The sequence below is a fragment of the Danio rerio genome, chromosome 9 (genome assembly GCF_049306965.1).
Source record: "Danio rerio strain Tuebingen ecotype United States chromosome 9, GRCz12tu, whole genome shotgun sequence".
Lineage (NCBI taxonomy): Eukaryota > Metazoa > Chordata > Actinopteri > Cypriniformes > Danionidae > Danio > Danio rerio.
The window spans coordinates 5940403-5965000 of record NC_133184.1 but is presented as its reverse complement, the minus strand read 5'-3'; the positions used below and the strand labels follow the sequence as shown (position 1 = coordinate 5965000).

Here is a 24598-nt window from a genome sequence, read left to right as displayed (position 1 = left end):
TAATGTATTTGTGAACACGTGGGGCTTTTGAGTTGGAAAAGAGGTTGGGTTATGGACAGGTTTGGTGGCATGGGTATGTTTAAGGGTGGGTTAAGGTGTAAGGGATGGTCAACAGTGTATTTACAAATGTAATTACAAAAGTTAATTACAGATGTAACTACATACATGTATTTAATCAAGCATAAGTACACAGTAAATACATGTAGTTACACAATAAGTACATTATAACAAACTATTAATTCCTGTGTAAGTACATATTAGTTAAAGCCACTTAATATAAAGTGGGACCATTTTTTTTACAGATTAGCATTCATTTAAGATGGTAATCTATGACTTTAAAGTAACTTTATCCAACACTGGCAAAATCATGGTCTTAAAGTTCCATAAATATAATATAATGTTGACATACTGTACATACTCACCTTTACGTTTAGGATCTTCCTTCAGCATGAAGCCATAGCCATCGGCTCTCTTGATCATGTCTGCAATGCGCGGCTTATGCGGGAGGTGTTTGACTGTGGCATGAGAAACACCTGGTTGAATGTTTTTGCTCTTGAAATATCTGTCAGCTTCTTCATCCACCAGCAGAAGCATTAATCTGTCACTCGCTGCTTTCACCTATAATAACAAAAGAAAAGTGGGGGACAGTAACTAATATTTATGCTTCACTACTGTACTTATGTACATTTTTTAAATATTTGTACTCTATTGGAGTATTTCTTTTTTCTTTAAGGAGACATTTTACTTTACAACTTTGCAAAATATTGTACCAATTTTATTCCATTAATTGTAAGTGAAACATTTCACTGATTCAGATGATCCAGTTAGAGCCAGTCTCGAGTAAACGATTCAAATGATTCAGTTAGAGCTAATGTACAGTTAACCATTCACTGATTCAAATGAGTCTCGAGTAAACGATTCACTGATTCAAACGATACAGTAAGAGCAAGTAAACATTCAACCATTCCATGATTCAAATTAACCAGTCAGAGCCAGTCTTGAGTAAACGATTCACTAATTCAAATTAAACAATCAGAACGAGTCTCAGGTAACAAATTCAATGATTTACATGATCCAGTTAGAGTGAGTCTATATTCAACTATTCACTGATTCAAATGAACCAGTCAGAGCCAGTTTAAAGTAAACGATTCACTCATTCAAATGATCCAGTCAGAACGAGTCTCAAATGAGAAATTTTCTAATGTTCATGATCCAGTCAGAAAGAATCTTAAATTAACAACTTACAGATTCAAATAATACTGTCAGAATAGGCCTCAAGTTAATTATTCAGTGATTCAAATGAATTAGTCAATGCCAGTCTCAGGTAAATGATTCACTGATTCAAGTAATCCAGTCAGAACGAGTCCCAAATGATCAATTTACTGATTTACATGAACCAGTCAGAACAGAAGGAGTCTAAAGTAAATAAATAAACTTAAATAATCTTGCCAGAATGAGTCTCAAGGTAACAATTCACTGATTCAAATGAACAAGTCAAAACCCTTCTCAAAGTAACAAATTACTGATTTAAATTATCTGGCCAGAATGAATCTCAAGTTACCGATTCACTGATTCAATTATATGCAGTCAGAGCAAGTCTCAAGGTAACAATTAATTGGAAAAAGCACTGTAGCCCCTGGATTGAAGACATTTTTTATGAACAACAGATCAGGTTTTTAAAAGACTGACTAGATGTTGTGGAACAAAGTCTTATAAGTTAGCAAAAATATAGTATGTAGACAGGATTTATATCATTTAACAAAAAAATGCCATTCTACTTACTTTTTGCACAATCTGATCATGTACGAGATGCTCAACATTTTCACTGTTGATCTCCACTAGGCGATCACCGAGCTTCACACCTGCCTGATCTGCCACTCCTCCTGACACCACGTCTACCATGAATATGCCATGAGCCCCTGCGAAAAAAAAAAACAAAAAAAAAAAACAAGTTTTCTTCAAACACATACCGATTCTTGGTCTCTTATGTCATCAAAAATATTTCAACAATCAAATTATTGGTTGATTAAACCAAAACAATTCTAAGAAAATGAGCTCATGTTTAACTTTCGCAATATCAGAAAACCACTTGGTCACTGTTGACTTCACAGTGCACTAGAAAACACTTAGGGTGCTCTCACACCTGTGAATCGATTCAGTTGTTCCGAAACAGGAATTAAAATTGTTACAATGTTGCTTGTTCTTGATGCGGTTCGCTTTCACATGGCTAAAAACACGGCTTTCACAAGAACTAAAACAAGTCACGTGTAAGTAAACTCTCATCTCATTGGTCAGAGTTTCACGGTTCATTTTGTAGAGTCCCGCTCATTTGTCAGAGGGGGTGGTGGTTTGGTGGCGTTTGACAAGGTGCGTGCGATGTGTCTAAAGAGCGAGGATGGATGCGGTGGGGAGGGGTAAGAAGGGTGCACGACGTATTTGAGGAGCGGGAAGGAGATGCGCAATTTACCAGAGATTATCACTCGTTTGCAGGCATCCGGGAGTCTCTGTGCATTTACGGGAGACTCCCGAAACTTCCAGGGGACTTGAGATGTCTGGAATGACCTACTCATAATTCTCTCTTTATATAGCCGTATGCCTATTACATATCCAACCCAGGCTCATTCCAATAACATAGCCCCGCGGACATTTCTGGAGACCGCGATTTACGTGGCCGGAGGTACGTATGGCCACATTTAGTTTTTTTCGAACGAACGCTTCGGGGCGGTGTGACACTGCTCCTCTTCTTCACGCTCGCTCGCCGGCTGTGACGGCTCACCTCCATGTGCAAGGCTTTCCCGTCACAACTAGGAGGCCTGGAGAAGGAGCCGGCCGCAGCGACGACGACCGGGATCGAGTCCGGGAAGAGCGGTTCCAGAAATCAGGTAAGATGAAAAACAGAATCCAAAAAATAAAAGCGTGGAGTTCGCAATGGGGCGAGAATGCGGCGAAACCCGAAATTGCGGTCAAAATCGGACGAGGGCTTTTGCTTTTTTTTTTTATATTTCTAGACAACTTTTGTAAATCATCATTTGGGACAGACGGTCGCTCGACAGTGGCCTCCGCCGACTTTTCGCGTGAGAACAGCACGGGCGTGAACGCCGCAGCCCCCTCTCACGGATTCGCGAAAACAAAACCTGCATGAATACGTACCTCCTGGGACTTTTTTCGCGGCCTCCAGAAATGTCCGCAGGGCTACGTTTCCACAATGAGCCTGGGTTGTACATATCAAAGGGCCCATTGGAATGAAGGATTTCAAAGGGTACAACTAATGAACATTCAGACCCCAATGATCGTTTGCACAAAAGTTATTTGGTCCTACACACTGAATTCCATTATAAAGGGCTCATCCGTTTGCCCTAATCCATTGGATGCACTGTAAGTGCTGTAAATAAGGGGATTAGGGCATAAGGATAAGCCCTTCTGAATGGAACACAGTTCTTAAATCAGTCTACTATGGATACAACAAAGCAGACATTGCTGTTAACCTTCTTTCAAAGTTGTATATTTAAGAGTGTCATTCTTGCAGTTGGAATTTAATATAATTACAATGCTTGACATGCGTCGTGGTCAAAGAAAATCCACTTATTTGGTTTTAATCCTATTTAAATCAATTTTTACAGATTACGAGTGTTCATTCAGAGTCTTCTTTATGAATGGTGTTCCACAGCGGTTGGTGTAGGATCCACTTTTGTTTGCTTATTTACTATGTTAACTGCATAACTGCAACTTTAAAAGAGATGATATTCAACAAAGCCTTTTCCACAAAACTCCCCCCCCCCTCTTAAAAAGATAGTTCTGTCACAGGTCCATAGCCAGCTTATTAAAAGGAGGGGTTCTTTTTTCTCAAAAGGTTCAAACACAGGTTCAAACACTGCATTTTAGTGACATTTTAAGCAATTATTTGTGTTGGATTAGTTTGTCAGATGGTTAGGTAACACTTTAGAATAACTATCCGTTTTAACTAGTTAATAGATTATTAACAAACTGTCAGTTAATGAGTTATAAATTACTTGTTAAATAAAAGTTAATAGTTTGTTAATTATAACTGTGCCTTATTGATCATTCTAAAATGCAGATGTGCGCCTGTTTTCGCGATTGTCTTAGAACTTCCGATTCAGTCGCCTATGGGAGAAATGACTAGGAATAATAAACGGCAGAAAACGGTCAAACTACTTGCTCTACAAACAAATGTTTGCATGACTATATAGACCAAGTAGAATACTATAATAAGAAAATATCAAATTGCAAACATCAAGCAGCGTAATGAGCAGTTTTTAACGTCAAAAAATGAATGTAAGTAAATGAGACCGGAAGTCTCAAGCCAAAAAGATTCAAATTTCAGCGCCCACTCGTCGGCGGAGAATAAGGTGAATAGAAGACCAACAGATAACTTACAAGCTGTTAGTTAACAAGTTATGAATGACTTCTTAGCTGTATTTTAATGATTTATAATTACCCAATATATTAGTAATAGGCGAGGCAGTGGCGCAGTAGGTAGTGCTGTCGCCTCACAGCAAGAAGGTCGCTGGGTCGCTGGTTCGAACCTCGGCTCAGTTGGCGTTTCTGTGTGGAGTTTGCATGTTCTCCCTGCATTTGCGTGGGTTTCCTCCAGGTGCTCCGGTTTCCCCCACAGTCCAAAGACATGTGGTACAGGTGTATTGGGTAGGCTAAATTGCCCGTAGTGTATGAATGTATGAGTGTGTGTGTGAATATGTGTGTGGATGTTTCCCAGAGATGGGTTGTGGCTGGAAGGGCATCCGCTGCGTAAAAACTTGCTGGATAAGATGGCCGTTCATTCTGCTGTGGTGACCCCGGATTAATAAAAGGACTAAGCCGACAAGAAAATGAATGAATATTAGTAATAGATCATGATCAAGCTGGTGGCAAATTACTTACTAAAGACTTGTTAAGGGTCTGTTAAAAGTTTATATATATTATTGGGATGTTATTCTAAAGTTGCAACTATTCTTCATTTATTAACTTAGTAAATGAGGAACAGTTGCAACTTTAGAATAACGTCCCAATAACATATATAAGCTATTAACTAACTCTTAACTAATATATTAACTCACACTTTACAGATCAGTTGTTCATATTTGTTAATCATCTAATAATACCAGTGAAACTTTGTAGAACAGCAAATGGATGGAGCAAGTTCAAGCCACAGAAATTTGATTTGATATTTTAAATATAAAATGTTTGTATCTTAGCCTTGTTCCACTCATGGGCTTTTCTGTGTGCTGTATTTTACCAAAGAAACTCCACAGATGAAATGTTGAACATTGTGTTAATGTATAGAAACACACATACTGAACCATCACATGGCAGAACAGCAGCATACAACAGAATACAAACCCACGAGGTTTGGGCACTTTTTGTGCTAAACATGAAAACAAAATAAATACAATTTCTGTTATTAAAAAAGTTCTATAAAATTTCACTTGCATTAGTAGATGATAAACAGACTATAAACAACTGATTTGTAAAGTGTGAGTCAATATATTAGTTAAGTATCAGTTAATAGTTTATGTATGTTGGGACGTTATTCTAGTTGCAACTATTCCTCATCTGCTAACAGTTAATAAATGAAGAATAGTTGCAAATTTAGAAAAAAAAAAAAAAACGTCCCAATAACATTTATAAACTTAACAAGTCTTTAGTAAGTAATTTACCAACAGCTTGATCATGATCTATTATTGGTTTATTAGGTAGTTATAAATCATTAAAATACAGTTATGAAGCCATTTATAACCCATTAACTCACAGTTTATTAATGGCCTATTAACTGGATGCCATATTCTGGATTTTCTTAGTAGGGAGGTGGGTCTTTCAAATTGGAAATGGAAATGGAAAATTATGGGGAGAAATTTATGGGGAAAAAGTGATGTGGGACTGCAGCTTAAGAACTTGATTAACTAGCCCAGGTGTATGATTGGGGTTGGAACAAAACTTTGCAGGACATCAGCCCTACAGGACAGGGTTTGGGCACCCGTGCCTTAGCAGAATAGGAACATTTAGGATTTTCTATTTTTGGCTTATGTAACCAAATGGTATAGTGTGCACCTGACTTACTTACGGTGTTCCACAGGGCTCAGTGTTGGGTCTCCTATTGTTTATCACATTTATTCAGCTGTACACTTTTTCACAAAATACTTTAGTTAGTGTTTGGTGGATGGTACCATTCATATGACCATTTTTTAAAAGCTTTGCACTAACAAAAGTAAAGTTTATTGGGGCTTTATTGAAAATATCTCTCTTTCAAAAGTCTTTCGCTGTGAAGCTACTTCATTTTGGCATTTAATTCAGCTGTGAGGACTGTCACTCATACATGCACCACTGAACACATCACACCTCTTCCTTTTCAACTCCACTGGCTTCAAATTCAGTATCGCATTCATTATAAAGTCTTGCTGCTCATTTTTAAATATCTTCAATGTCTGGCTCCTCTTTATCTTTCATAGTTTTTTTAAACCACATATTCTACTGTTTCCTAAGATCGTGTTTTTTAGATTGACTAACTGTTCCAAAATTTTAATTAGGCCAAGAATTGTAGGTTGTTCAATACAAAACTTCACCATTCAAATTTCACAATTTAAAACTCAGATTAAAGCATTTTAGTTAAGTATGATTTGCTGTATGAAACTGTCTATATGCTGTAAATATGATAATAATAATAATAATAATAATAATAATAATTATTATTATTATTATTATTATTATTATTATTATTATTGCTTTGGATAGAAATAAATTCATACTTTCGACAAACATTTTCTCAATTTTTGATATTTCTGTCATTAACAGAATTGGGCTAAAAATGTATAAAATAAAATAAAATAAAATAAAATAAAATATTTATCCGGGGTCACCACAGTGGAATGAACCGCCAACTTATTCAGCACGTTTTTACACAGCGGATGCCCTTACTGCACCACTGTGTTGCCCTAAATTAAATTAAATTAAATTAAATTAAATTAAATTAAATTAAATTAAATTAAATTAAATTAAATTAAATTAGGTGATGCAGTGGCGCAGTAGGTAGTGCTGTCACCTCACAGCAAGAGGATTGCTGGTTCAAGCCTCGGCTGCGTCAGTTTGCGATTCTGTATGGAGTTTGCATGTTCTCCCTGCATTCGCGTGGGTTTCCTCCAGGTGCTCCGTTTTACCCCACAGTCCAAAGACAAGCGGTACAAGTGAAATGGGTAGGCTAAATTGTCCGTAGTGTATAAGTGTGAATGAGTGTGTGTGGATGTTTCCCAGAGATGGGTTGCAGCTGGAAGGGCATCCGCTATGTGAAACATGTGCTGGATAAGTTGGCGACCCCGGATTAATAAAGGCATTAAGCCAAAAAGAAAATGAATGAAATGAAATTCTAATTTCCAAGACAGAATTTCAAATAACAACATTGTTACCGACACTTATTTTAATTTTGAGATAAGAAGTAGGACTTTTGGTCACAGAGAAGTATTATTGTGGACCAGATGTCAAGCTGTTGGCCAATAGACTGGTCATTGCATTGTTTTATTTATTTATTTATTTATTTGTTTATTGGCTTACCCTTGGTGGACTTTAAGGAGAAACCAAATCCACTGCTGGATTTTTGCAGATAACACAGTTTGGCTTTAGCAGCTGGTGTAGACACTCCGTTCATGGTGGGCTGGCTTTGACCTGGCAAGGACTGAAGGTCAGCAAGATTCACATTGTTGGCTTTTGCTGTCTTATAGGCCTCTTCTCCAAGCACATGCAATGTGACGCTCATGCCACTGTTCCTCACCAAATCTGCAACCTGACCCAAAAATTATAATAAAAAAGTGTCAGGTCATGAAACCCTGACCAAATGAAACACATTTTCTGGAGATGTTAATATTCATTCGTCCAGTTTTAAAAGTTGAAGTTGAAGACTTTATGTGATTTTATACATTTATGTGGTAATTCAAAGTGATGATTGGCTGTCAGGATTGTAGAGTACACATATAGGTCATCAGATTTTTGGATTCTCCACATTTATTCAGGAGAAAGAGCTGGCTTAATAAATGAGATGTAATGTTATTATTATGCATAAGAAATGCATATTATTCCCTGATGTAATGGTTTTAAACAAACGTAAAACATAAAACTGTTGCTGTTTTCAGCTAACGCATACATTTAACCATTCACTTTACTTAAGGTTCACGAAACCCTCAGGTATTTTTTTTTTTGAGATCTTAACAGATTTGTGTGTGTTGATCATCAGTTAAGACAATGTTAGCACATTTTAGCTTTAATTGTGGGGAAAACTGGATAATTTTGAGCTTTTGTCAGCTAATTTTAGCCTCCGGTTTTAAAATATTTTTGAGGCAAGAACTGCAAGATGATGTGTCGGTTTCTTATTATTATTTATAGCGGAGTTTTCTTATCCTATAAGTAGAGCCGGCTTCTTAATTATTCATGACTACGCATGCTTTCCGAAGGCAAGGCAGACCTGCCAGTGCCAAGCTGTGAGATCCTATGTTGATGATTAAGTGAGACAACGTCCATGGCACACAGTATTTAGCTGTTCATAAAGGGTCGTATGTGTTTGTTTCCATGATCCATGGGGTTTGCTGCATGTTTTTTCCCCACAATGCTGTCAGGGCCGAAACAGCAAAGCTGTTAGTGTGCAGCAAGCATTTTTGTCGGGAGAGCAGTACGAGAATTGGAGAATGGTGGATGTTGTCTTTTATCAGGAGTTTATTAACATTTAGATACGTCGCTGTGTTGCTGTGTTCGCCCAAATCCTCCAGATTACCAGCAGGGCTAAAGATTAAAATAGACAGGGCAAGAGACCTGCTGCACTGAGTCTGCATTCAGACCCGGGGATTGAGGGAGAAGTCCTCATTTATAGTGTTTATATGAACACGATTATCTTTATAATGACATAAATTTTGGTTATCTGTATATAAAATTACAAATGACAAATGTAGCAGGGCTTAAGTTACTGTTTATTTCTTTTCATTTTAACTTTGTAAACTATAAAATCATGCGTCTCACAGTTTGTGTCTCATTTTGTGAGCCAACTGACAACCCAACGGTTGTTCACTCCCCTCCTTCTCCCCTGCTCTGCTGGCCACGCCCACTCCTGCTCTTTGCTCGCGGAGCTCCACGCCCATTATGATGCATCTTTTGAAAAAATTCTGAGGTAGACCTGAACCAAAAGTTGGGGGTGTCATGGCTCTTTAATCTAATCTATATTGTATTTAAATGAAAACTATTTATTTATTTAAATATATTTCTCTTCTGTATGGGAAGGGTTATTCATGGAACTCACCCCAAGCACTGTTATTAGTTGTCAAATCTCTATTATTATTATTATAATTATTATTATTTATATATACATACATTACATATACACTGTTATTCTTTAGGTGAACAATTAATCCATACAAGTCAAATTGACTGGAAAAATAATGTAGACTTTAAGGCACAAGGGTCAAGTGCTGAAAGAAGAAATGGATTGCATAAAAAGTGGACTTCATTAAACGCATTGGCTGGCTTGCTTGGAACTTGTGGAGCTGCCCTCGATGAATTTGCTCTTCAGTGTTTAGACTTTCAGCAGTGAAAATTAAACCACACTGAGCTGAACTTAACTGAACTTCAACTCTTAAAACTGGACTGACACATTTTCAACTTACTAGAACATCTATGTTGAGCTGCTTTGACACAATCTACTCTATAAAAGCGCTAGAGAAATAAAGATGAATTGAATTTAATGGAATTAAGAAAAGACTGGAGAGATAGTGCCCCTGCCGTAAAATGCAATCCCCCTAAAAATGTGCATATATTAATATATACAGTTGAAGTCAGAATTATTAGCCCCCTGTATTATTAGCGACCCTGTTTATTTTTTTCCCCAATTTCTGTGTAATGGAGGGAAGATTGTTTCAGCACATTTCTAAGCATAATAGTTTTAAAAACTTATTTCTAATAACAGATGTATTTTGTCTTTGTCATGATAACAGTAAATAATATTTTACTTGAAATTTTTCAAGACACTTCTATACAGCTTAAAGTGACATTTAAAAGCTTAACTAGGGTAATAAGGTGCACTAGGCAGGTTAGGGTAATTAGTCAAATTATTGTATGATGATGGTTTGTTCTGTAGACTATCCAAAAAAGAATTAGCTTAAAGGGGCTAATAATTTTGTCCCAAAAATGTTTAAAAAAAAATTAATAACTACTTTTATTCTAGCCGAAATAAAACAAATAAGACTTTCTTCAGAAGAAAAAATATTATCAGACATACTGTAAAAATGTCATTGCTCTGTTAAACATCATTTGGGAAATATTTAAAAAAGAAAATAAAAATCAAAAGGGGGCTAATAATTCTGACTTCAACTGTATATATATATATATATATATATATATATATATATATATATATATATATATATATATTCATCGAGTGCAGCTTCACAAGTTCTAAGCAAGCCAGCCAATGCGTTTAATGAAGTCCACTTTTTATGCTATCCATTTCTTCTTTCAGCACTTGACCCTTGCGTGCCTTAAAGTCTACGTGAATTTTTCCAGTCAATTAACATGCATGGATTAATTGTTCACCTAAAGTGTGCACTGTGTTAAACATTACAAACTTTGGGAATCCTTTCCAAAACAGAGGTGTGAAAATACACTGCAGAAACAGGAAAGTTTGTGACATTTTAACCAAAAACATATTTCATTTACAATAAAAAATTGTCAAACCTGAGTGTGCTCAAGATTATCCACAAATGTGTTATTGACTCTCAGTATCCGGTCTCCATCCTTCAGACCAGCCAGTTCTGCAGCACCACCCATCTCCAGCGCCCGGATCAGGTGACCCTCCTCGCCGTGCTCCACGCGAAGGTAGAAGCCATAACCCTGGCTCTCTCGCTTGGTCAAACTGATGATACGCGGCTTTGGCCCAGCCATTTTTCCTATCAGGAAAGGATTTCAAAAGTAAGAGATCCAGAAACAACATTCCATGTCTGAAAGTATTTTCCCCAGCAATTGACTAAGATTGCAACACAAACACACTGAAACTATGCTGAATATCTGAGGTACTTTCATTTTTATACTTTGATTTTCTAGACTGGTTTGCATAAACTCACTGCATTTTCCTCTTCATGGTATACAGTTGAAGTCACAATTATTAACCCTCCTGAATTATTATCTCCCTGTTTATTTTTCCCCCAATTTCTGTTTAACGTAGAGAAGATTTTTTCAACACATTTCTAAACATAACAGTTTTACTTACTCATTTCTAATAACTGATTTATTTTATCTTTGTCATGATGACATTAAATATTAATTTACCAGATATTTTTCTAGACACTTCAATACAGCTTAAAGTGACATTTAAAGGCTTAACTAGGTTAATTAGGTTAACTAGGCAGGTTAGGGTAATTAGGCAAGTTATTGTATAATGACGGTTTGTACTGTAGATTATCAAAAAAAAAAAAAAAAGCTTAAAGGGGCTAATAATTTTGTCCTTAAAATGGTGTTAAAAAAATAAAAAACTGCTTTTATTACATCGCAAAAGGTCTAGCACAGACTAAGATTAAATATTGCAGCTCATGAAAAGACCGGTTTTGCTATTAAAATGACGTATGCAAATAATAAGGTATCTGTCAAAGGCATCAGTGCAATATCAGACACCACCCGTGAGACCACAGCACAGTAATGTAACATTAACAGATTCATTCATGTCAAGCAGTGCGTGTAGGGCCGGTGAGCGGTCTTTGTATCTTTTGGTCACTCAATTATGTTGTAAAAATATATTTTCTTGTAATAATGGGATTTCATTGATACATATTTTCCTCACGCATATATATATATATATATATATATATATATATATATATATATATATATATATATATATATATATATATACAATATATATATATATATATATATATATATATATATATATATATATATATATATATATATATATATATATATATATATATATATTAATATATATATATATATATATATATATATATATATATATATATATATATATATATATATATATATATATATATATATATAAATATATTTGTAGCTTCCAAAGAATTTTTGAGGCTCACACGAGTACAACAACAGTTTCATATGGTTTGATCTTTGCCAAAAACTCATCCTTTTGTTTTGGAAGAAAAAAGAAGTTCCAACTCTTAAATTACGGCTGACAGAGCTAACAGGTACTCTACAGCTGAAAATAAAATCAGATATACCCTAATAGACAAGGTTTTGTTATTTGAAATAAATAAATAAATAAATAAATTTATATATAAATAAAAAAATATATATATATAATATAATAAAAAAAAAAAAAAAAAATATATATATAATTGCTTGTTAGTTTTGATTAGTGTTGAATTGAAATGCAATAAAATCTGTTTATAAAACTTGTAGTAACAGTGCTCAAAATTAGTGGGTGCGACAAAATTTTGGCTGGTGCGCCTAATTTTTTAAAAAAGTTAGCAGCACCAGTGCTACCAAGCAAAAATGTTAATTTCGAGCCCTGTAATGTACAGTAAATTTACTTAAAATCTTGTGATCTTGGTATCTTGGTAATCTTTGGTAGTTGAGGGTCGCGAGTTCTTGACGATATTACATTGGGGGTCGCCAGCTTTAAAGTTGTTTGAGAACCTCTGCCCTACAGTATACACTTAAATATAGGGCACTATTTTCAAATAGCCATTGCAGTGGTGTCTGAAATCATAGTGAATGTAGTGCACTCAATCAATCCCACAATGCACCACATTTACAAGTGTACAATTAATGTGCATTCAACAGCCAAACAATACCCATAACTCACTGTGAGAGTTCATGTACCAAATTAATTCCCAATTAATCCATCTGACCACAAGATGGCATCCACAGTGGAATCCTATCAGTGTATGTTTCTAAGTAATTAAATTTATTTATGTTAACTCATTGATTTTAATTTACTCCTTTAAGTGGACTATATTAGTGGACTGAATAGTAAATTACGGTGTAGAGAGGTGATTTTAGAGACAATGCTCTACTTGGTCAATTCACATTCACAGTTAGGAAACATCCATTGATACGTGTTTGCCTTTTAAGCTGAGGTCATCTAATGTGATAAAATGCTTGGTACATCTGATTTTATCTTATCATTGAAGCACATAATGTGTTATACACCAGTTGTTTGGTGATAAAACTAGTCATTTAAATTCAGCATTCACAAATAAAGGTGGATTTCATTTTTTTCACAATGTGTGGTGGTGATACTGTGGCCAGTTAAATCGCATGTGGTTATTATTATTCAACAGCAGCAGATTGCCACACATTTGATGAAGCGGGGAACATTTACCTGTTGATATGATTATGTAATCGTGTGTTCTTGAAATGAAGGTGATAACTGGGGTAATAGAGAATTATCAAGGGCCATAAAATCACCGCCCTGTGTTAGGGTGCATTTTGAAAGGTTATAAAGGTTTAAAGTCGAGGTCAAATCGTATTGGTAAAGTAAATGACTCTTATTTCTGTGAAGTTCTTTCAGCTAAAAACACAAAATATTAATGTATTATGAATTATATATATATATATATATATATATATATATATATATATATATATATATATATATATATATTGATATTAGATTTGTTTCTAACATTCAATGTAAAATTAATTAATGTAATATATTAATATAATTTAATATTTTAAAATTATTTTTAAATTAAATTAAATGATTATAGCAAAAAAGTATTAAAAGTTTTACAAATAATAAAAGTAATGTTTTTTTGTTTTAATATTTTTCTTATTAGAAATTTTTGCAGACATTTACTTAAAAATACACTTTTTTTAAACATAAACATAAAACTTGCATTCAAACAATGACATTTGAAAAAAAAATAATAAAAAAACAACAACAAACAACAGTCATTAATAAAAATAATTAAAACAATTTAAAATAATAAAATAAACATTCATTCCCCCAACAACCACCCACCAGTGCTATATAACAATAAACATAGGTATTAAAGGCATAGTAAACATATTAATTACAAGTTTGTAAAAAGGAAATAAAAGGGGACCAAATTTATTTCAAATAACAAAACCTTGTCTATTAGGGTATATCTGATTTTATTTTCAGCTGTAGAGTACCTGTTAGCTCTGTCAGCCGTAATTTAAGAGTTGGAACTTCTTTTTTCTTCCAAAACAAAAGGATGAGTTTTTGGCAAAGATCAACCCATATGAAACTGTTGTTGTACTCGTGTGAGCCTCAAAAATTCTTCAGAAGCTACAAATATAATTAATATAGGATCTGGTTTAATCGCAATATCTATTGTAATTAAAAAAACTTGAAATATTTTGATCCAGAAACTCTGTAATTTGGGACACATCACATAGGAATGAGACAGGTTGGAATCTAAGAACTGACATTTGTTACACACTGGGGACACTTCTGGAAATATTTTATTCAATTTACACTTGGAATAATGAAGCCTATGAAGTACTTTAAAGTGAATGAGACTATAGCCCCTTTCACACAGTGATACCAGTAAATATCTGGAAAATTACCAGAACGACTTTACCGGTAAATTCAAAAAAGTGCTGTTCACACAGGCGAGGATGTTACGGAATTTTTTTTACACATCCATTTCAAAATACCGGTAAATTCTGACATCATTAACCAGAAATGAGCTCTAAATGGCTGGGCTTGTGTTTGTAAACATTTGATTACATTACAAACTCTGTGGATGGATCAGTGTTGTGAACAACTTCAATGAAATATAGAGAAACACTTTCGCATGTCAAAATGTACATGAAATGTGTGTGTGCTGGCGCTCACGGGCTGTTTCATGGGCACACGCAAAGCTTGAAGGTAAACAAACAATGGCTTATCATAAGCATCTTATCGATAATTATTTACACGGTTGGCATTAAGATGAACATATAAGCATTATCTGACTAACATCTAGCAGCTAACTATGTCTGGTAAAATATTCAAAGGCTTTTATTCTCATAAACAGCGCGGACGTGATTGCGTCTGATTGTTCTGATTGGCTAAAGCAGACGTCTCACGTCAGCACGTTTTAGAGGTGCGCGCGGTTTTTCCGGCAATCTTCCTTCTGCATTCACACAGTGCAGCATTCTGGCAAATTACTGGTAATGCTACAACTTCTCTTTCCGGAAAATAACCAGAACGAATTTACCGCTATTTTCAAAAAGGGCCTGTTCACACATACACACCTTTCCGGTAAATTGCCGGTAATTTTCCGGAAAGGTCTTTATGTGTGAAAGGGGCTAATGTCTTGCATTAATGGAACATCTGTGAACCAGTTGAAGACATTAGCCCCTTTCACACAGTGATACCGGTAAATTTCTGGAAAATTTCCGGAACGACTTTACCGGTATATTCAAAAAAGCGCTGTTCACACAGGCGAGGACGTTACGGAAATTTTCCGGAAAAGAGCATTCACACATCCATTCCAAAATACCGGTAAATTCTGACATCATTCACCACAAATGAGCTTTAAACGGCTGCGCTTGTATTTGTAAACATTTTACTACATTACAAACTCTGTGGATGATCAATATTGTGAACAACTTTCGCAGGATCACTTTCGCATGTCGAGATGTTCATGATATGTGCGTGTGCAGGCGCTCACAGGCTGTTTCACAGGCACACGCAAAGCTTGAAGGTAAACAAACAACGGCTTATCATAAGCATCACATCGATGATTATTTACACAGTTGGCATTAAGAAGAACATATAAACGTGATCTGACTAACTTCTAGCAGCTAAAGGTGTCTGGAAAAATATTCAAAGGCTTTTATTCTCACAAACCGCGCGGACGTAAATGCGTCTGACTGTTCTGATTGGCTAAAGCAGACGTGTCACGTCAGCACGTTCTAGACGTGCACGCGCTTATTACGGCAATCTTCCTTCTGCATTCACACAGCGCAGCAATCCAGCAAATTGTCGGTAATGTTACAACTTCTCTTTCCGGAAAATAGCCAGAACGAATTTACCGGTATTTTCAAAAAGGACCTGTTCACACATACAACCTTTCCGGAAAATTGCCGGCAATTTTCCGGAAAGGTCTGTATGTGTGAAAGGGGCTTTTGTTCCCAAATTTCACTTGGAATTTCTACTGCAAGTTCTTCTTCCCAAGCAGATTTAAAAGTAATGTTTTAAATATTGAATATTGATATATGTTAGTTTGTTTGTCTGTTTTTTTGTTCCCTGGAATAACATTAATTTGTGCATTAAATCTATTTAATTAACTCTTATTCTATTTATCATTCTTCCTAAATGTAGAAATGCATCTATCTTCACTTAGAAATTATGTTTGCAGTTCCCTCAAATTATATTAAAATGAGCAGAAACAACACAATTCTTTATTTTTTTTTTCTTCTTTTTTTGGGGACAACCTAATTGTTTTATGTTCAATCCACTTACATTTGTGAATGTGGATCATTAAAATGTTATTGAAATAAACTGTTAATTGTTAACAAGCTGGATGAAGGTGATTATGTCAAAGTACGCTATTATGTATGCACCTCTATGTTTATCAATACCAATCAAGAAAGCTTTATAATAAAATAAAACATGCACAAATAATATAGAATCATAAATATTTTGGCAAAATTGCCTTGAGCCTTGGCCCACATTGATAAATGATGTAATAGTGGAAAAAATCCAAGAATGAAGCTATAGATTCAAGCACCGCTGATGCGATACCCATTACATAACACCTCACACATGAGCTGAGAGCTGAAGTTCACTTCTCACACTTCAGTGATCCATCAACTGCTCTGTGTTTTCACATCATCGCATTATTCCTAAAACTGCCTGCCTGCCTGCTTGCTGCTGTTTAATAATTAATGCCACTTTGCTTCAGGTTTCTCATCTGTACAGATGACTGGAAAGCAAGAATGCCGAGTTAAGATGTCAAATTGATCAAAAATGGTTTCATATTCAAATTTCTAGCCATCTTTCATGGAGAGACTTTTTTTATTATTCACACACTCTCAGAAATAAGAGTACGCAAGCTGGTACCTTTTCAAAAGATATACTTTTGTACTTAAAGGGTCCATATTGGTACCTCAAAAGTACATAATAGCACCTACAAATATTAAGAGCAACACTTTTGTACTTTTTAGGTAGTAATTTGTATATTTGAGGTATTAATATGGACCTTTTAGGTACAAACTTATACCTTTTGTAAACGTCTCACCCCAGTGACATCTCACTTACCTTTATTTCTGAGAGTGCACAGTCAGAAGTAAAAATCCGAAATCTGTCACTGTGGCGGAATCTTTTTAAAAGATATATATATTTATATATCTTTTATATTTACTGGGATTTTTTTTTCTTTATTGGTATAGTACATATTAATACCTAAAAAGTACAAATGTGTTCCTCATTGTACTATAAAGGTAAAAAAGTGTACTCTAAAAGTACTAATGTCCATGTGTATGGTACAAAAGTGTACCACCACAGTGACAGATTTTGTTGCAGGGTGTATGAAACAACATTCTATACATTCTATGCATGCTGCTGTAACCCAACGTTAGTTCCAAATTTGGACAAATCCAACTGTTGGGTTAAAAAGTGTCATTTAAATTTAAATGAAAATAATAACACAATGCTGGGTTTGTCTAAATTTATTCCAGCATTATATTTCAGCAACTCAGCCTTTTTACTGTAAGAAATCCTGGGTTGTTTTAATCTAAGTCTAAAGCAAATACCATACAAACCCAATTGTTGAGTTAAAAAAAAAAAAAAAAAAATGAAACACTTGGCTTTGTTCATTTTTCACCCAAGTTTGCACTTTAACAAATTCTGGTTTGTCAAAACCAAACATTGGGTCAAATATATACAAAATCCCACTCTAAAATCATTTAAGTTTAATTGAAAAATCCATATCCATATCTGACCCAACATTAGATTGTGACAACCCAGATTTTTGCATGTTTACATCGTGGGTTAAAACAACCCTCCATTTTTTAGATCTATTGGGTATATGTAGAAGTATGCGTAAGGACTTTTCATTGGTCAGTAACCTGGGTCAAGAGCTTCCGGTGAACTGCATGCCATTACAAAATCGGCACGGTCTGTTTTTATTAAAAAAATTAGACAAATCTCCACTGGCTGAGTGGGTATAAAGTGGATCCTCAGAATGTACAAGAAGCACTGCATTAAATTAAAAATGCCCCCGCCATGTTTATAAAATATGAACATCTATTTTACCCCAGTGTATTCAATGCAGCTTCTGCAATAGCCTGCTAATCCTGACAGCTGTGTGTGTATAAACGGCTTTTCATCTCGTTTTGCGCTTGAGCAACTAAATGAATGCCAAAGTCTATTTAACTGATTATATTTTAATTGCATTACAACATCGATGCTGTAAAAGGAACCGTATAAAATGGAAAAAAATGTCACATAAACTGTGAAATTTTATTGGCATGGAAAGAAACACTAGTTGTGCATATACTGTACCCTATTCTATTCTATTCTATTCTATTCTATTCTATTCTATTCTATTCTATTCTATTCTATTCTATTCTTTATACTGTGATTTGGGTCAACTTATAAACAAACCCATTGATGGGCTTAAAAAGTGTAAAACAATTTAGAAAATGACAGTTACATTTAATTTTAAAAATTAACCCAACGTTGAGTTAGCCAATGTTTGATCCTACTATGGGTAAAAAAAACAACCCAGCATTTTTATTGTGTATTTACTATACTTGTCTTGTCAAATTATAAAAATTACTGTCTAAATCTTTTCAGAGAACATGTAAAGGTAGAAATTACAAGACACTCTAGTGTATTCCTCAACTTTTGTCTGTACGCTGTGAACAGGACAGAAGTGTCGGTCACTCACCAGCTGTGGTCTCCTCAGTGTCCTGTTGTAAAGGAGGTGTCTGTTGGCTCCTGCTCAGGTGTTATCTAGCACTGTGTAAGTGTGTGTGTGAAGGACTTTGACAGACCAAAGGTTGATCTAAAAGGTGAGTTATTTAACCATGTCCCGTGGCTGGAGGTTTATTCCTACAAGTGACCATATTCTGCCCTAAGTACAGCAGTACAGAAAGATTGTGGTTTGATTAAGAAGACTTTCATCTGTAAATATGTTTGCCGGGATATTATACTTATTGCACTATAACATGTCATTTGTGAAAGCTCTATATATTAATGTCAGTTTGGCACATAATATAAAAAGCCAAGCCAAGTCATGGGGGTTCGGATGGTTCGAACGAGCCACCCCTCCACAGGCAAAAGGTCCAGAATTTGTCCTTTTAATTATTTTATGTAATTTAATATTATATAATATATTTACATATTGTAATAAAGTGTCATTTTAAATAACTCCATCCAGTAATTCGAATCCCATGGAGGATTCGAGTTAGGATTATCAAATGTGTTTCTGTTATGCTTAATAGCAGAATAATGAGACATATATTTTTTTGAGAAATTGTTATAACGTTTCTTGAAAGTCAAAATTACGTACAAGGTTATTATACCTCTGAAAAGGCTCAGATAATGGTGTCAAGGTTTTGGAAGTTTCCGATTGGCTAATTGACAACATTTGAGTTAATTGGAGGCACAACTGTAGAACAGTATTTCAGGTAAACCTCAAACACTCTGCTTCCTTGTGTGACAACATGGAAAAATCAACAAATTAAAATCAACAAAAAAGCCAAATTATAATTTGCTAAATTACACTGGAAAAAAAAGATACATTTTTTGAGACATGTCCTGTGGTCTGATGGAACTAAGATTGAACTGTTTGGCCATAATGACCAGTGTTACATTTGGAGGACAAAGGGGAAAGCTTACAAGCCTAGGAACACCTTCCCAACTGTGAAGTATGGGGGCGGCAGCATCATGTTGTGGGGCTGTTTTGCTGCAGGAGGGACTGGTCCACTACACAGCATAGATGGCATCATGAAGAAAGAACATTATGTAGAAATACTGAAGCAACATCTCTAGACATCAGCCAGGAAATTAAAACTTGGCCACAAATGGCTCTTCCAAACAGACCATGACCCTAAGCACACTGCCAAAATAGTTAAAATGTGCTTTAAGTACAACAGAGTAAATGTTTTGGAGTGGCCATCACAAAGCCCTGATGTCAGTCCAATAGACAATTTGTGGGCAGAGTTGAACAAGCTTGTGCGAGCAAGACAGTCAACAAATCTGACTCTTTTACACCAATTCTGTCTGGGGAAATGGGCCAAAATTCCTGCAAACTATTGTAAGAAGCTTGTGGAAGGATACCCAAAACATTTGACCAAAGTTTTACAGTTTAAAAGCAAAGCTAAAAAAATACCAAGGACATGTGTGTAAACTTTTGACTGTCTAGAAATAAATAAATGATAAAAATTTCTCATAAAAATAAAACAAACAAAAAAATCTCATTATTCTGGCATTTAGCAAATGTAAATTAATTAGGTAATCCTAACAGACCTAAATTTTAAAAACTTAGTCTGATTTACAATGATAATCAAAAATGTATGATAATCAGACATTAAAAAAATGCTTATGTTCCTTTTTTTAGAGTGTATGTAAACTTCTGGTTTCAACTGTATGTTCTAAAATATTATACATTTTACATTTTTCTTTAAATAAACCAAAAAAAAAAAAAAAATCAAAGTGGATTGCACTCTTTGAGAATAATTTGCATTAATGGAACAGAGATGACATTTTGGAGTTTGGAGTATATATATATATATATATATATATATATATATATATATATATATATATATATATATATATATATATATATATATATATATATATATAAAATAAAAAAAAAATATATATATATATATATATATATATATATATATATATATATATATATAAATAAACAAACAGTTGAAGTCAGAAGAATTATTAGCCCCCCTGATTTATTAGCCTCCCTATTTAGACTTAGAAATGTCCATTAATGTTTAATTTCATATTATAATCCTTCCTTTATTCTCAAGACAATTGCATATACACAAGAGAAATAAGTGTCACTGCTCTCTTTATTGCTGTAAAGAACAGATGCTTGTGAAAATACCTCTATGACAGTGATTCTCAGCTCAGTCTTCTGGTAAATCACACCTCTTAACTTAATTTGTGTTTTCAGCAGGCCACTCAAATCATCTCAGTATTACCAAACTCATTACATCTAAATCCTAAATCCCATGATAGAGTCAAATTAGGAGACTAGTTTTACATACTCAACATTTTATGTGTAAGGCCTCATAGACTCAACCACTTCATTACATAATTATACTTTCATGTCTGCACATTTTGCAGTATTAATAAAAGTTTGGGAACATACGATACTTTTATTATTACTATTCTTTTGCACATTAGAATGATTCTTGAAGGACTGTGTGACACCGAAATGATGCTCAAAATGAATTGCAGCTTCGACATACATTAATAATTTACATTTTAAACAGTTGTTTTAAATTGAAATAATATATTACAAATGATGAGTGTTGGATTAAATGATTAATTACAGCTTTAGAGACTTTTTTCAAAAATATTAACAGAACTGTGGATTTTGGATTAAATCAGGAAGCATGAATCACATGAGTATTTGCATTTGTAACTCCTCTAAGAAGCTATTAGTATACTCTATGCATGAATCTAACTTCCGAATGTCAACAAATGCAACTTTACAATGTTAATGCAATATTACACAAAGCAATTTGTTTATGTATTTCCAAAATGTGTTATTTTGGAAAGGTGTAAATTGTATTACATTATAAAAAGATAAACGATCGACTTAATTAAATACCTCATTTATTCATTCATTTACTGATTAATTGATTTATTTATATTTAGTTTTTTTATTATTATTTATTTATTGTCTGTTACTACTTGAAGACATTGTTCATATTCATTTATTTATTTTTTTAGAGTATGTCATTACTTGAAGACACAGTCTATTTTTATTTATTTATTTAGTGTCTGTTGTAACTTGAAGACACTGTCCATATTTATTTATTTATTTATTTATTTAGTGTCTGTTGTAACTTGAAGACACTGTCCATATTTATTTATTTATTTATTTAGTGTCTGTTGTAACTTTCAGACACTGTTTATTTATATTTATTTATTTATTTATTTATTTATTTATTTATTTATTTATTTATTTATTTATTTATTTATCTCTTTACTTATTTATTTATTTATTTATTTATTGTCTATTAGTACTCGAAAACATTCTTTATGTTTATCTATTTAATATTTATAAATTAATAATTTTTTGTTTATTTAATAATTATTTTTTATTTATTTATTTAGTGTCTGTAACTACTTAAAGACTTTGTTCATATTTATTTATTTGGTTATTTTTATTTAGTGTTTGTTACTACTTGAAGACATTGTTTATATTTATTTATTTATATATTTATTTATTTATTTATTTATTTAGAGTCTGTTACTACTTAAAGACACTGCCCATATTTATTTATTTATTTATTTATTTATTTATTTATTTATTTATTTATTTATTTATTTAGAGTCTGTTACTACTTAAATACACTGCCCATATTTATTTATTTATTTATTTATTTATTTATTTAGAGTCTGTTACTACTTAAAGACACTGCCCATATTTATTTATTTTATTATTTATTTAGAGTCTGTTACTACTTAAAGATACTGCCCATATTTATTTATTTATTTATTTATTTATTTATTTATTTATTTATTTATTATTTATTTATTTGTTTGTTTGTTTGTTTGTTTATTTAGTGTCTATTACTACTTAAAGTAACTGTCCATATTTATTTATTTATTTATTTTTATTTAGTGTTTGTTACTACTTGAAGACATTGTTCATATTTATTTATTTATTTATTTATTTATTTATTTATTTAGAGTCTGTTACTACTTAAGGACACTGCCCATATTTATTTATTTATTTATTTATTTGTTTATTTAGTGTCTATTACTACTTAAAGTCACAGTCCATATTTATTTATTTATTTATTGATTTATTTATCAAACACCCAGCACTATGCAAAATGAATGAATGAATGAATGAATGAATGAATGAATGAATGAATGAATGAATGAATGAATGAATGAATGAATGATATTGTATCCACTAAGTCCCTGAGTCAGGTCCAGGACAACTCTCATCCCTTGATTTTTCTCAGAGGCTCCTCCATCGGGTTTCGCTGTGTACACTTGTAAGTTCCAAGCTTATCAGGAAGTGACATCACAGACAGCCCAGATCTTTTTACCATATTTTGCAGGTTTCTATGGTATATACTGCCTAAAAGGGTAGCGGTCTCTAAATGGCATTAGCTGCTCATCAATGCTGACATTAAGCCCAGGGCTGTAAAATTTATTGGGCAAGAAGACCATTCAATTTCACCATTTTTTGACATCCGCATTTCTTCACTTGCTGTCTGGTGGGCTTGCTCTTGTCCTGGAACTGGCTGCTGACAAGCTGGTAATGGAGCTGGCTGCTGATGGGATACTCGTCTTCATTTTGTTATTAAATGGTCCTCAAGCTCATCCTCTTCTTCAAAGTTACTGTCAGACTCTAAATTATCAGAAATGTGATCCTTATATTCTGAAACCTTTTCCTCGACATCAGCATCAGAAGCTTCTCTCTCTTCCACAATCAATTGCAAGGCCCTCGCAGCAGATAATCTTTTGGCCATTTGTGATAAGGAACCACACTGGCAAAGTCTTATTTATGCCCCTAATTTGCAGATGGGACAGAGTATGAGAACATAAAGCTTGGTTCCCACAAGAGAGAGGGTAAAATGTGCATAAATGTAAGAGCAGATATTGTTGATAGTTGAATTTTCAACAGTTAAAACTTTGTTGTGGCAGGACCTACACTTTCAACACTTTTATAAGACCTGGGTCCAGTGAACCCGAACACCTTGTATGTAATGTAAATGCGTGGGGTGAGGTACATTATGCGGTCACTGAAAATTTTTGTTCGAATTTATGTTCTTCACAGAAAATAAACCAAAGCCAATGAATTTCAGGTTGAAAAAAATAATTCATTGTTTATTTTATCTTTTGAAAAAAACTGAAAACGGGTTTCACAGACCCGAACACCATACAAGGGTTAATAAATTAGTCTTACACTTAACGTTTTCGTATTATTCATAGTATATTTGTATTAATTCAGGAACTTTTATCATAAACCAACATATCAACCATTTGGTAGAGGATGATATTTTAGAAATTATCGTATGTGTTGAAAAATAAATGCATGTGTTAACTAGCGACATTAGGAGTTAAGAAATCCAATCCAATCCAGTTTTTTTTTTTTTTTTTTTTTTCCCTGGTGGGGCAGTTAAAGGTATAATCAAGATTAAAATCTCACAAAAAGGACAAGCGTTTCACCAAATCCAGCCATTTCTGCTTCCGCAAGAGGGCGCTGATGCTTCATTCCTTATGCCTTGCCATTCATAAGTTTCCCTGAATCTCCCCGAGCACGTACTCCACAAACTCCTTTCAGTGTCTCCTCCTCTCTAGGATGCTCAAATCTCCGAATCCCACCGACTCTCCACCAAACTCCCACCCCTGCTGTTTAAGAGCCCATCAATAAACCCTCAGTCCCGGCGAGAGAGACTC

General features: G+C 34.0%; 1 protein-coding gene across 2 annotated transcripts in view; it reads right to left on the bottom strand.

Annotated features, from left to right (window-relative positions):
* The window catches only part of pdzk1 (PDZ domain containing 1), a 30402-nt gene extending 11479 nt beyond the window's left edge, over positions 1-18923 (bottom strand). The window contains 5 exon segments of one of the 2 annotated variants that reach the window (NM_001128670.2): positions 423-618; positions 1783-1919; positions 7558-7786; positions 10717-10928; positions 18870-18923. In NM_001128670.2, the coding sequence (NP_001122142.2) occupies positions 423-618; positions 1783-1919; positions 7558-7786; positions 10717-10923 (769 nt within the window). In that variant the 5' untranslated portion in view covers positions 10924-10928; positions 18870-18923. 2 annotated transcript variants of the gene reach the window in all.
* Between the last annotated feature and the right edge of the window lie 5675 nt (positions 18924-24598).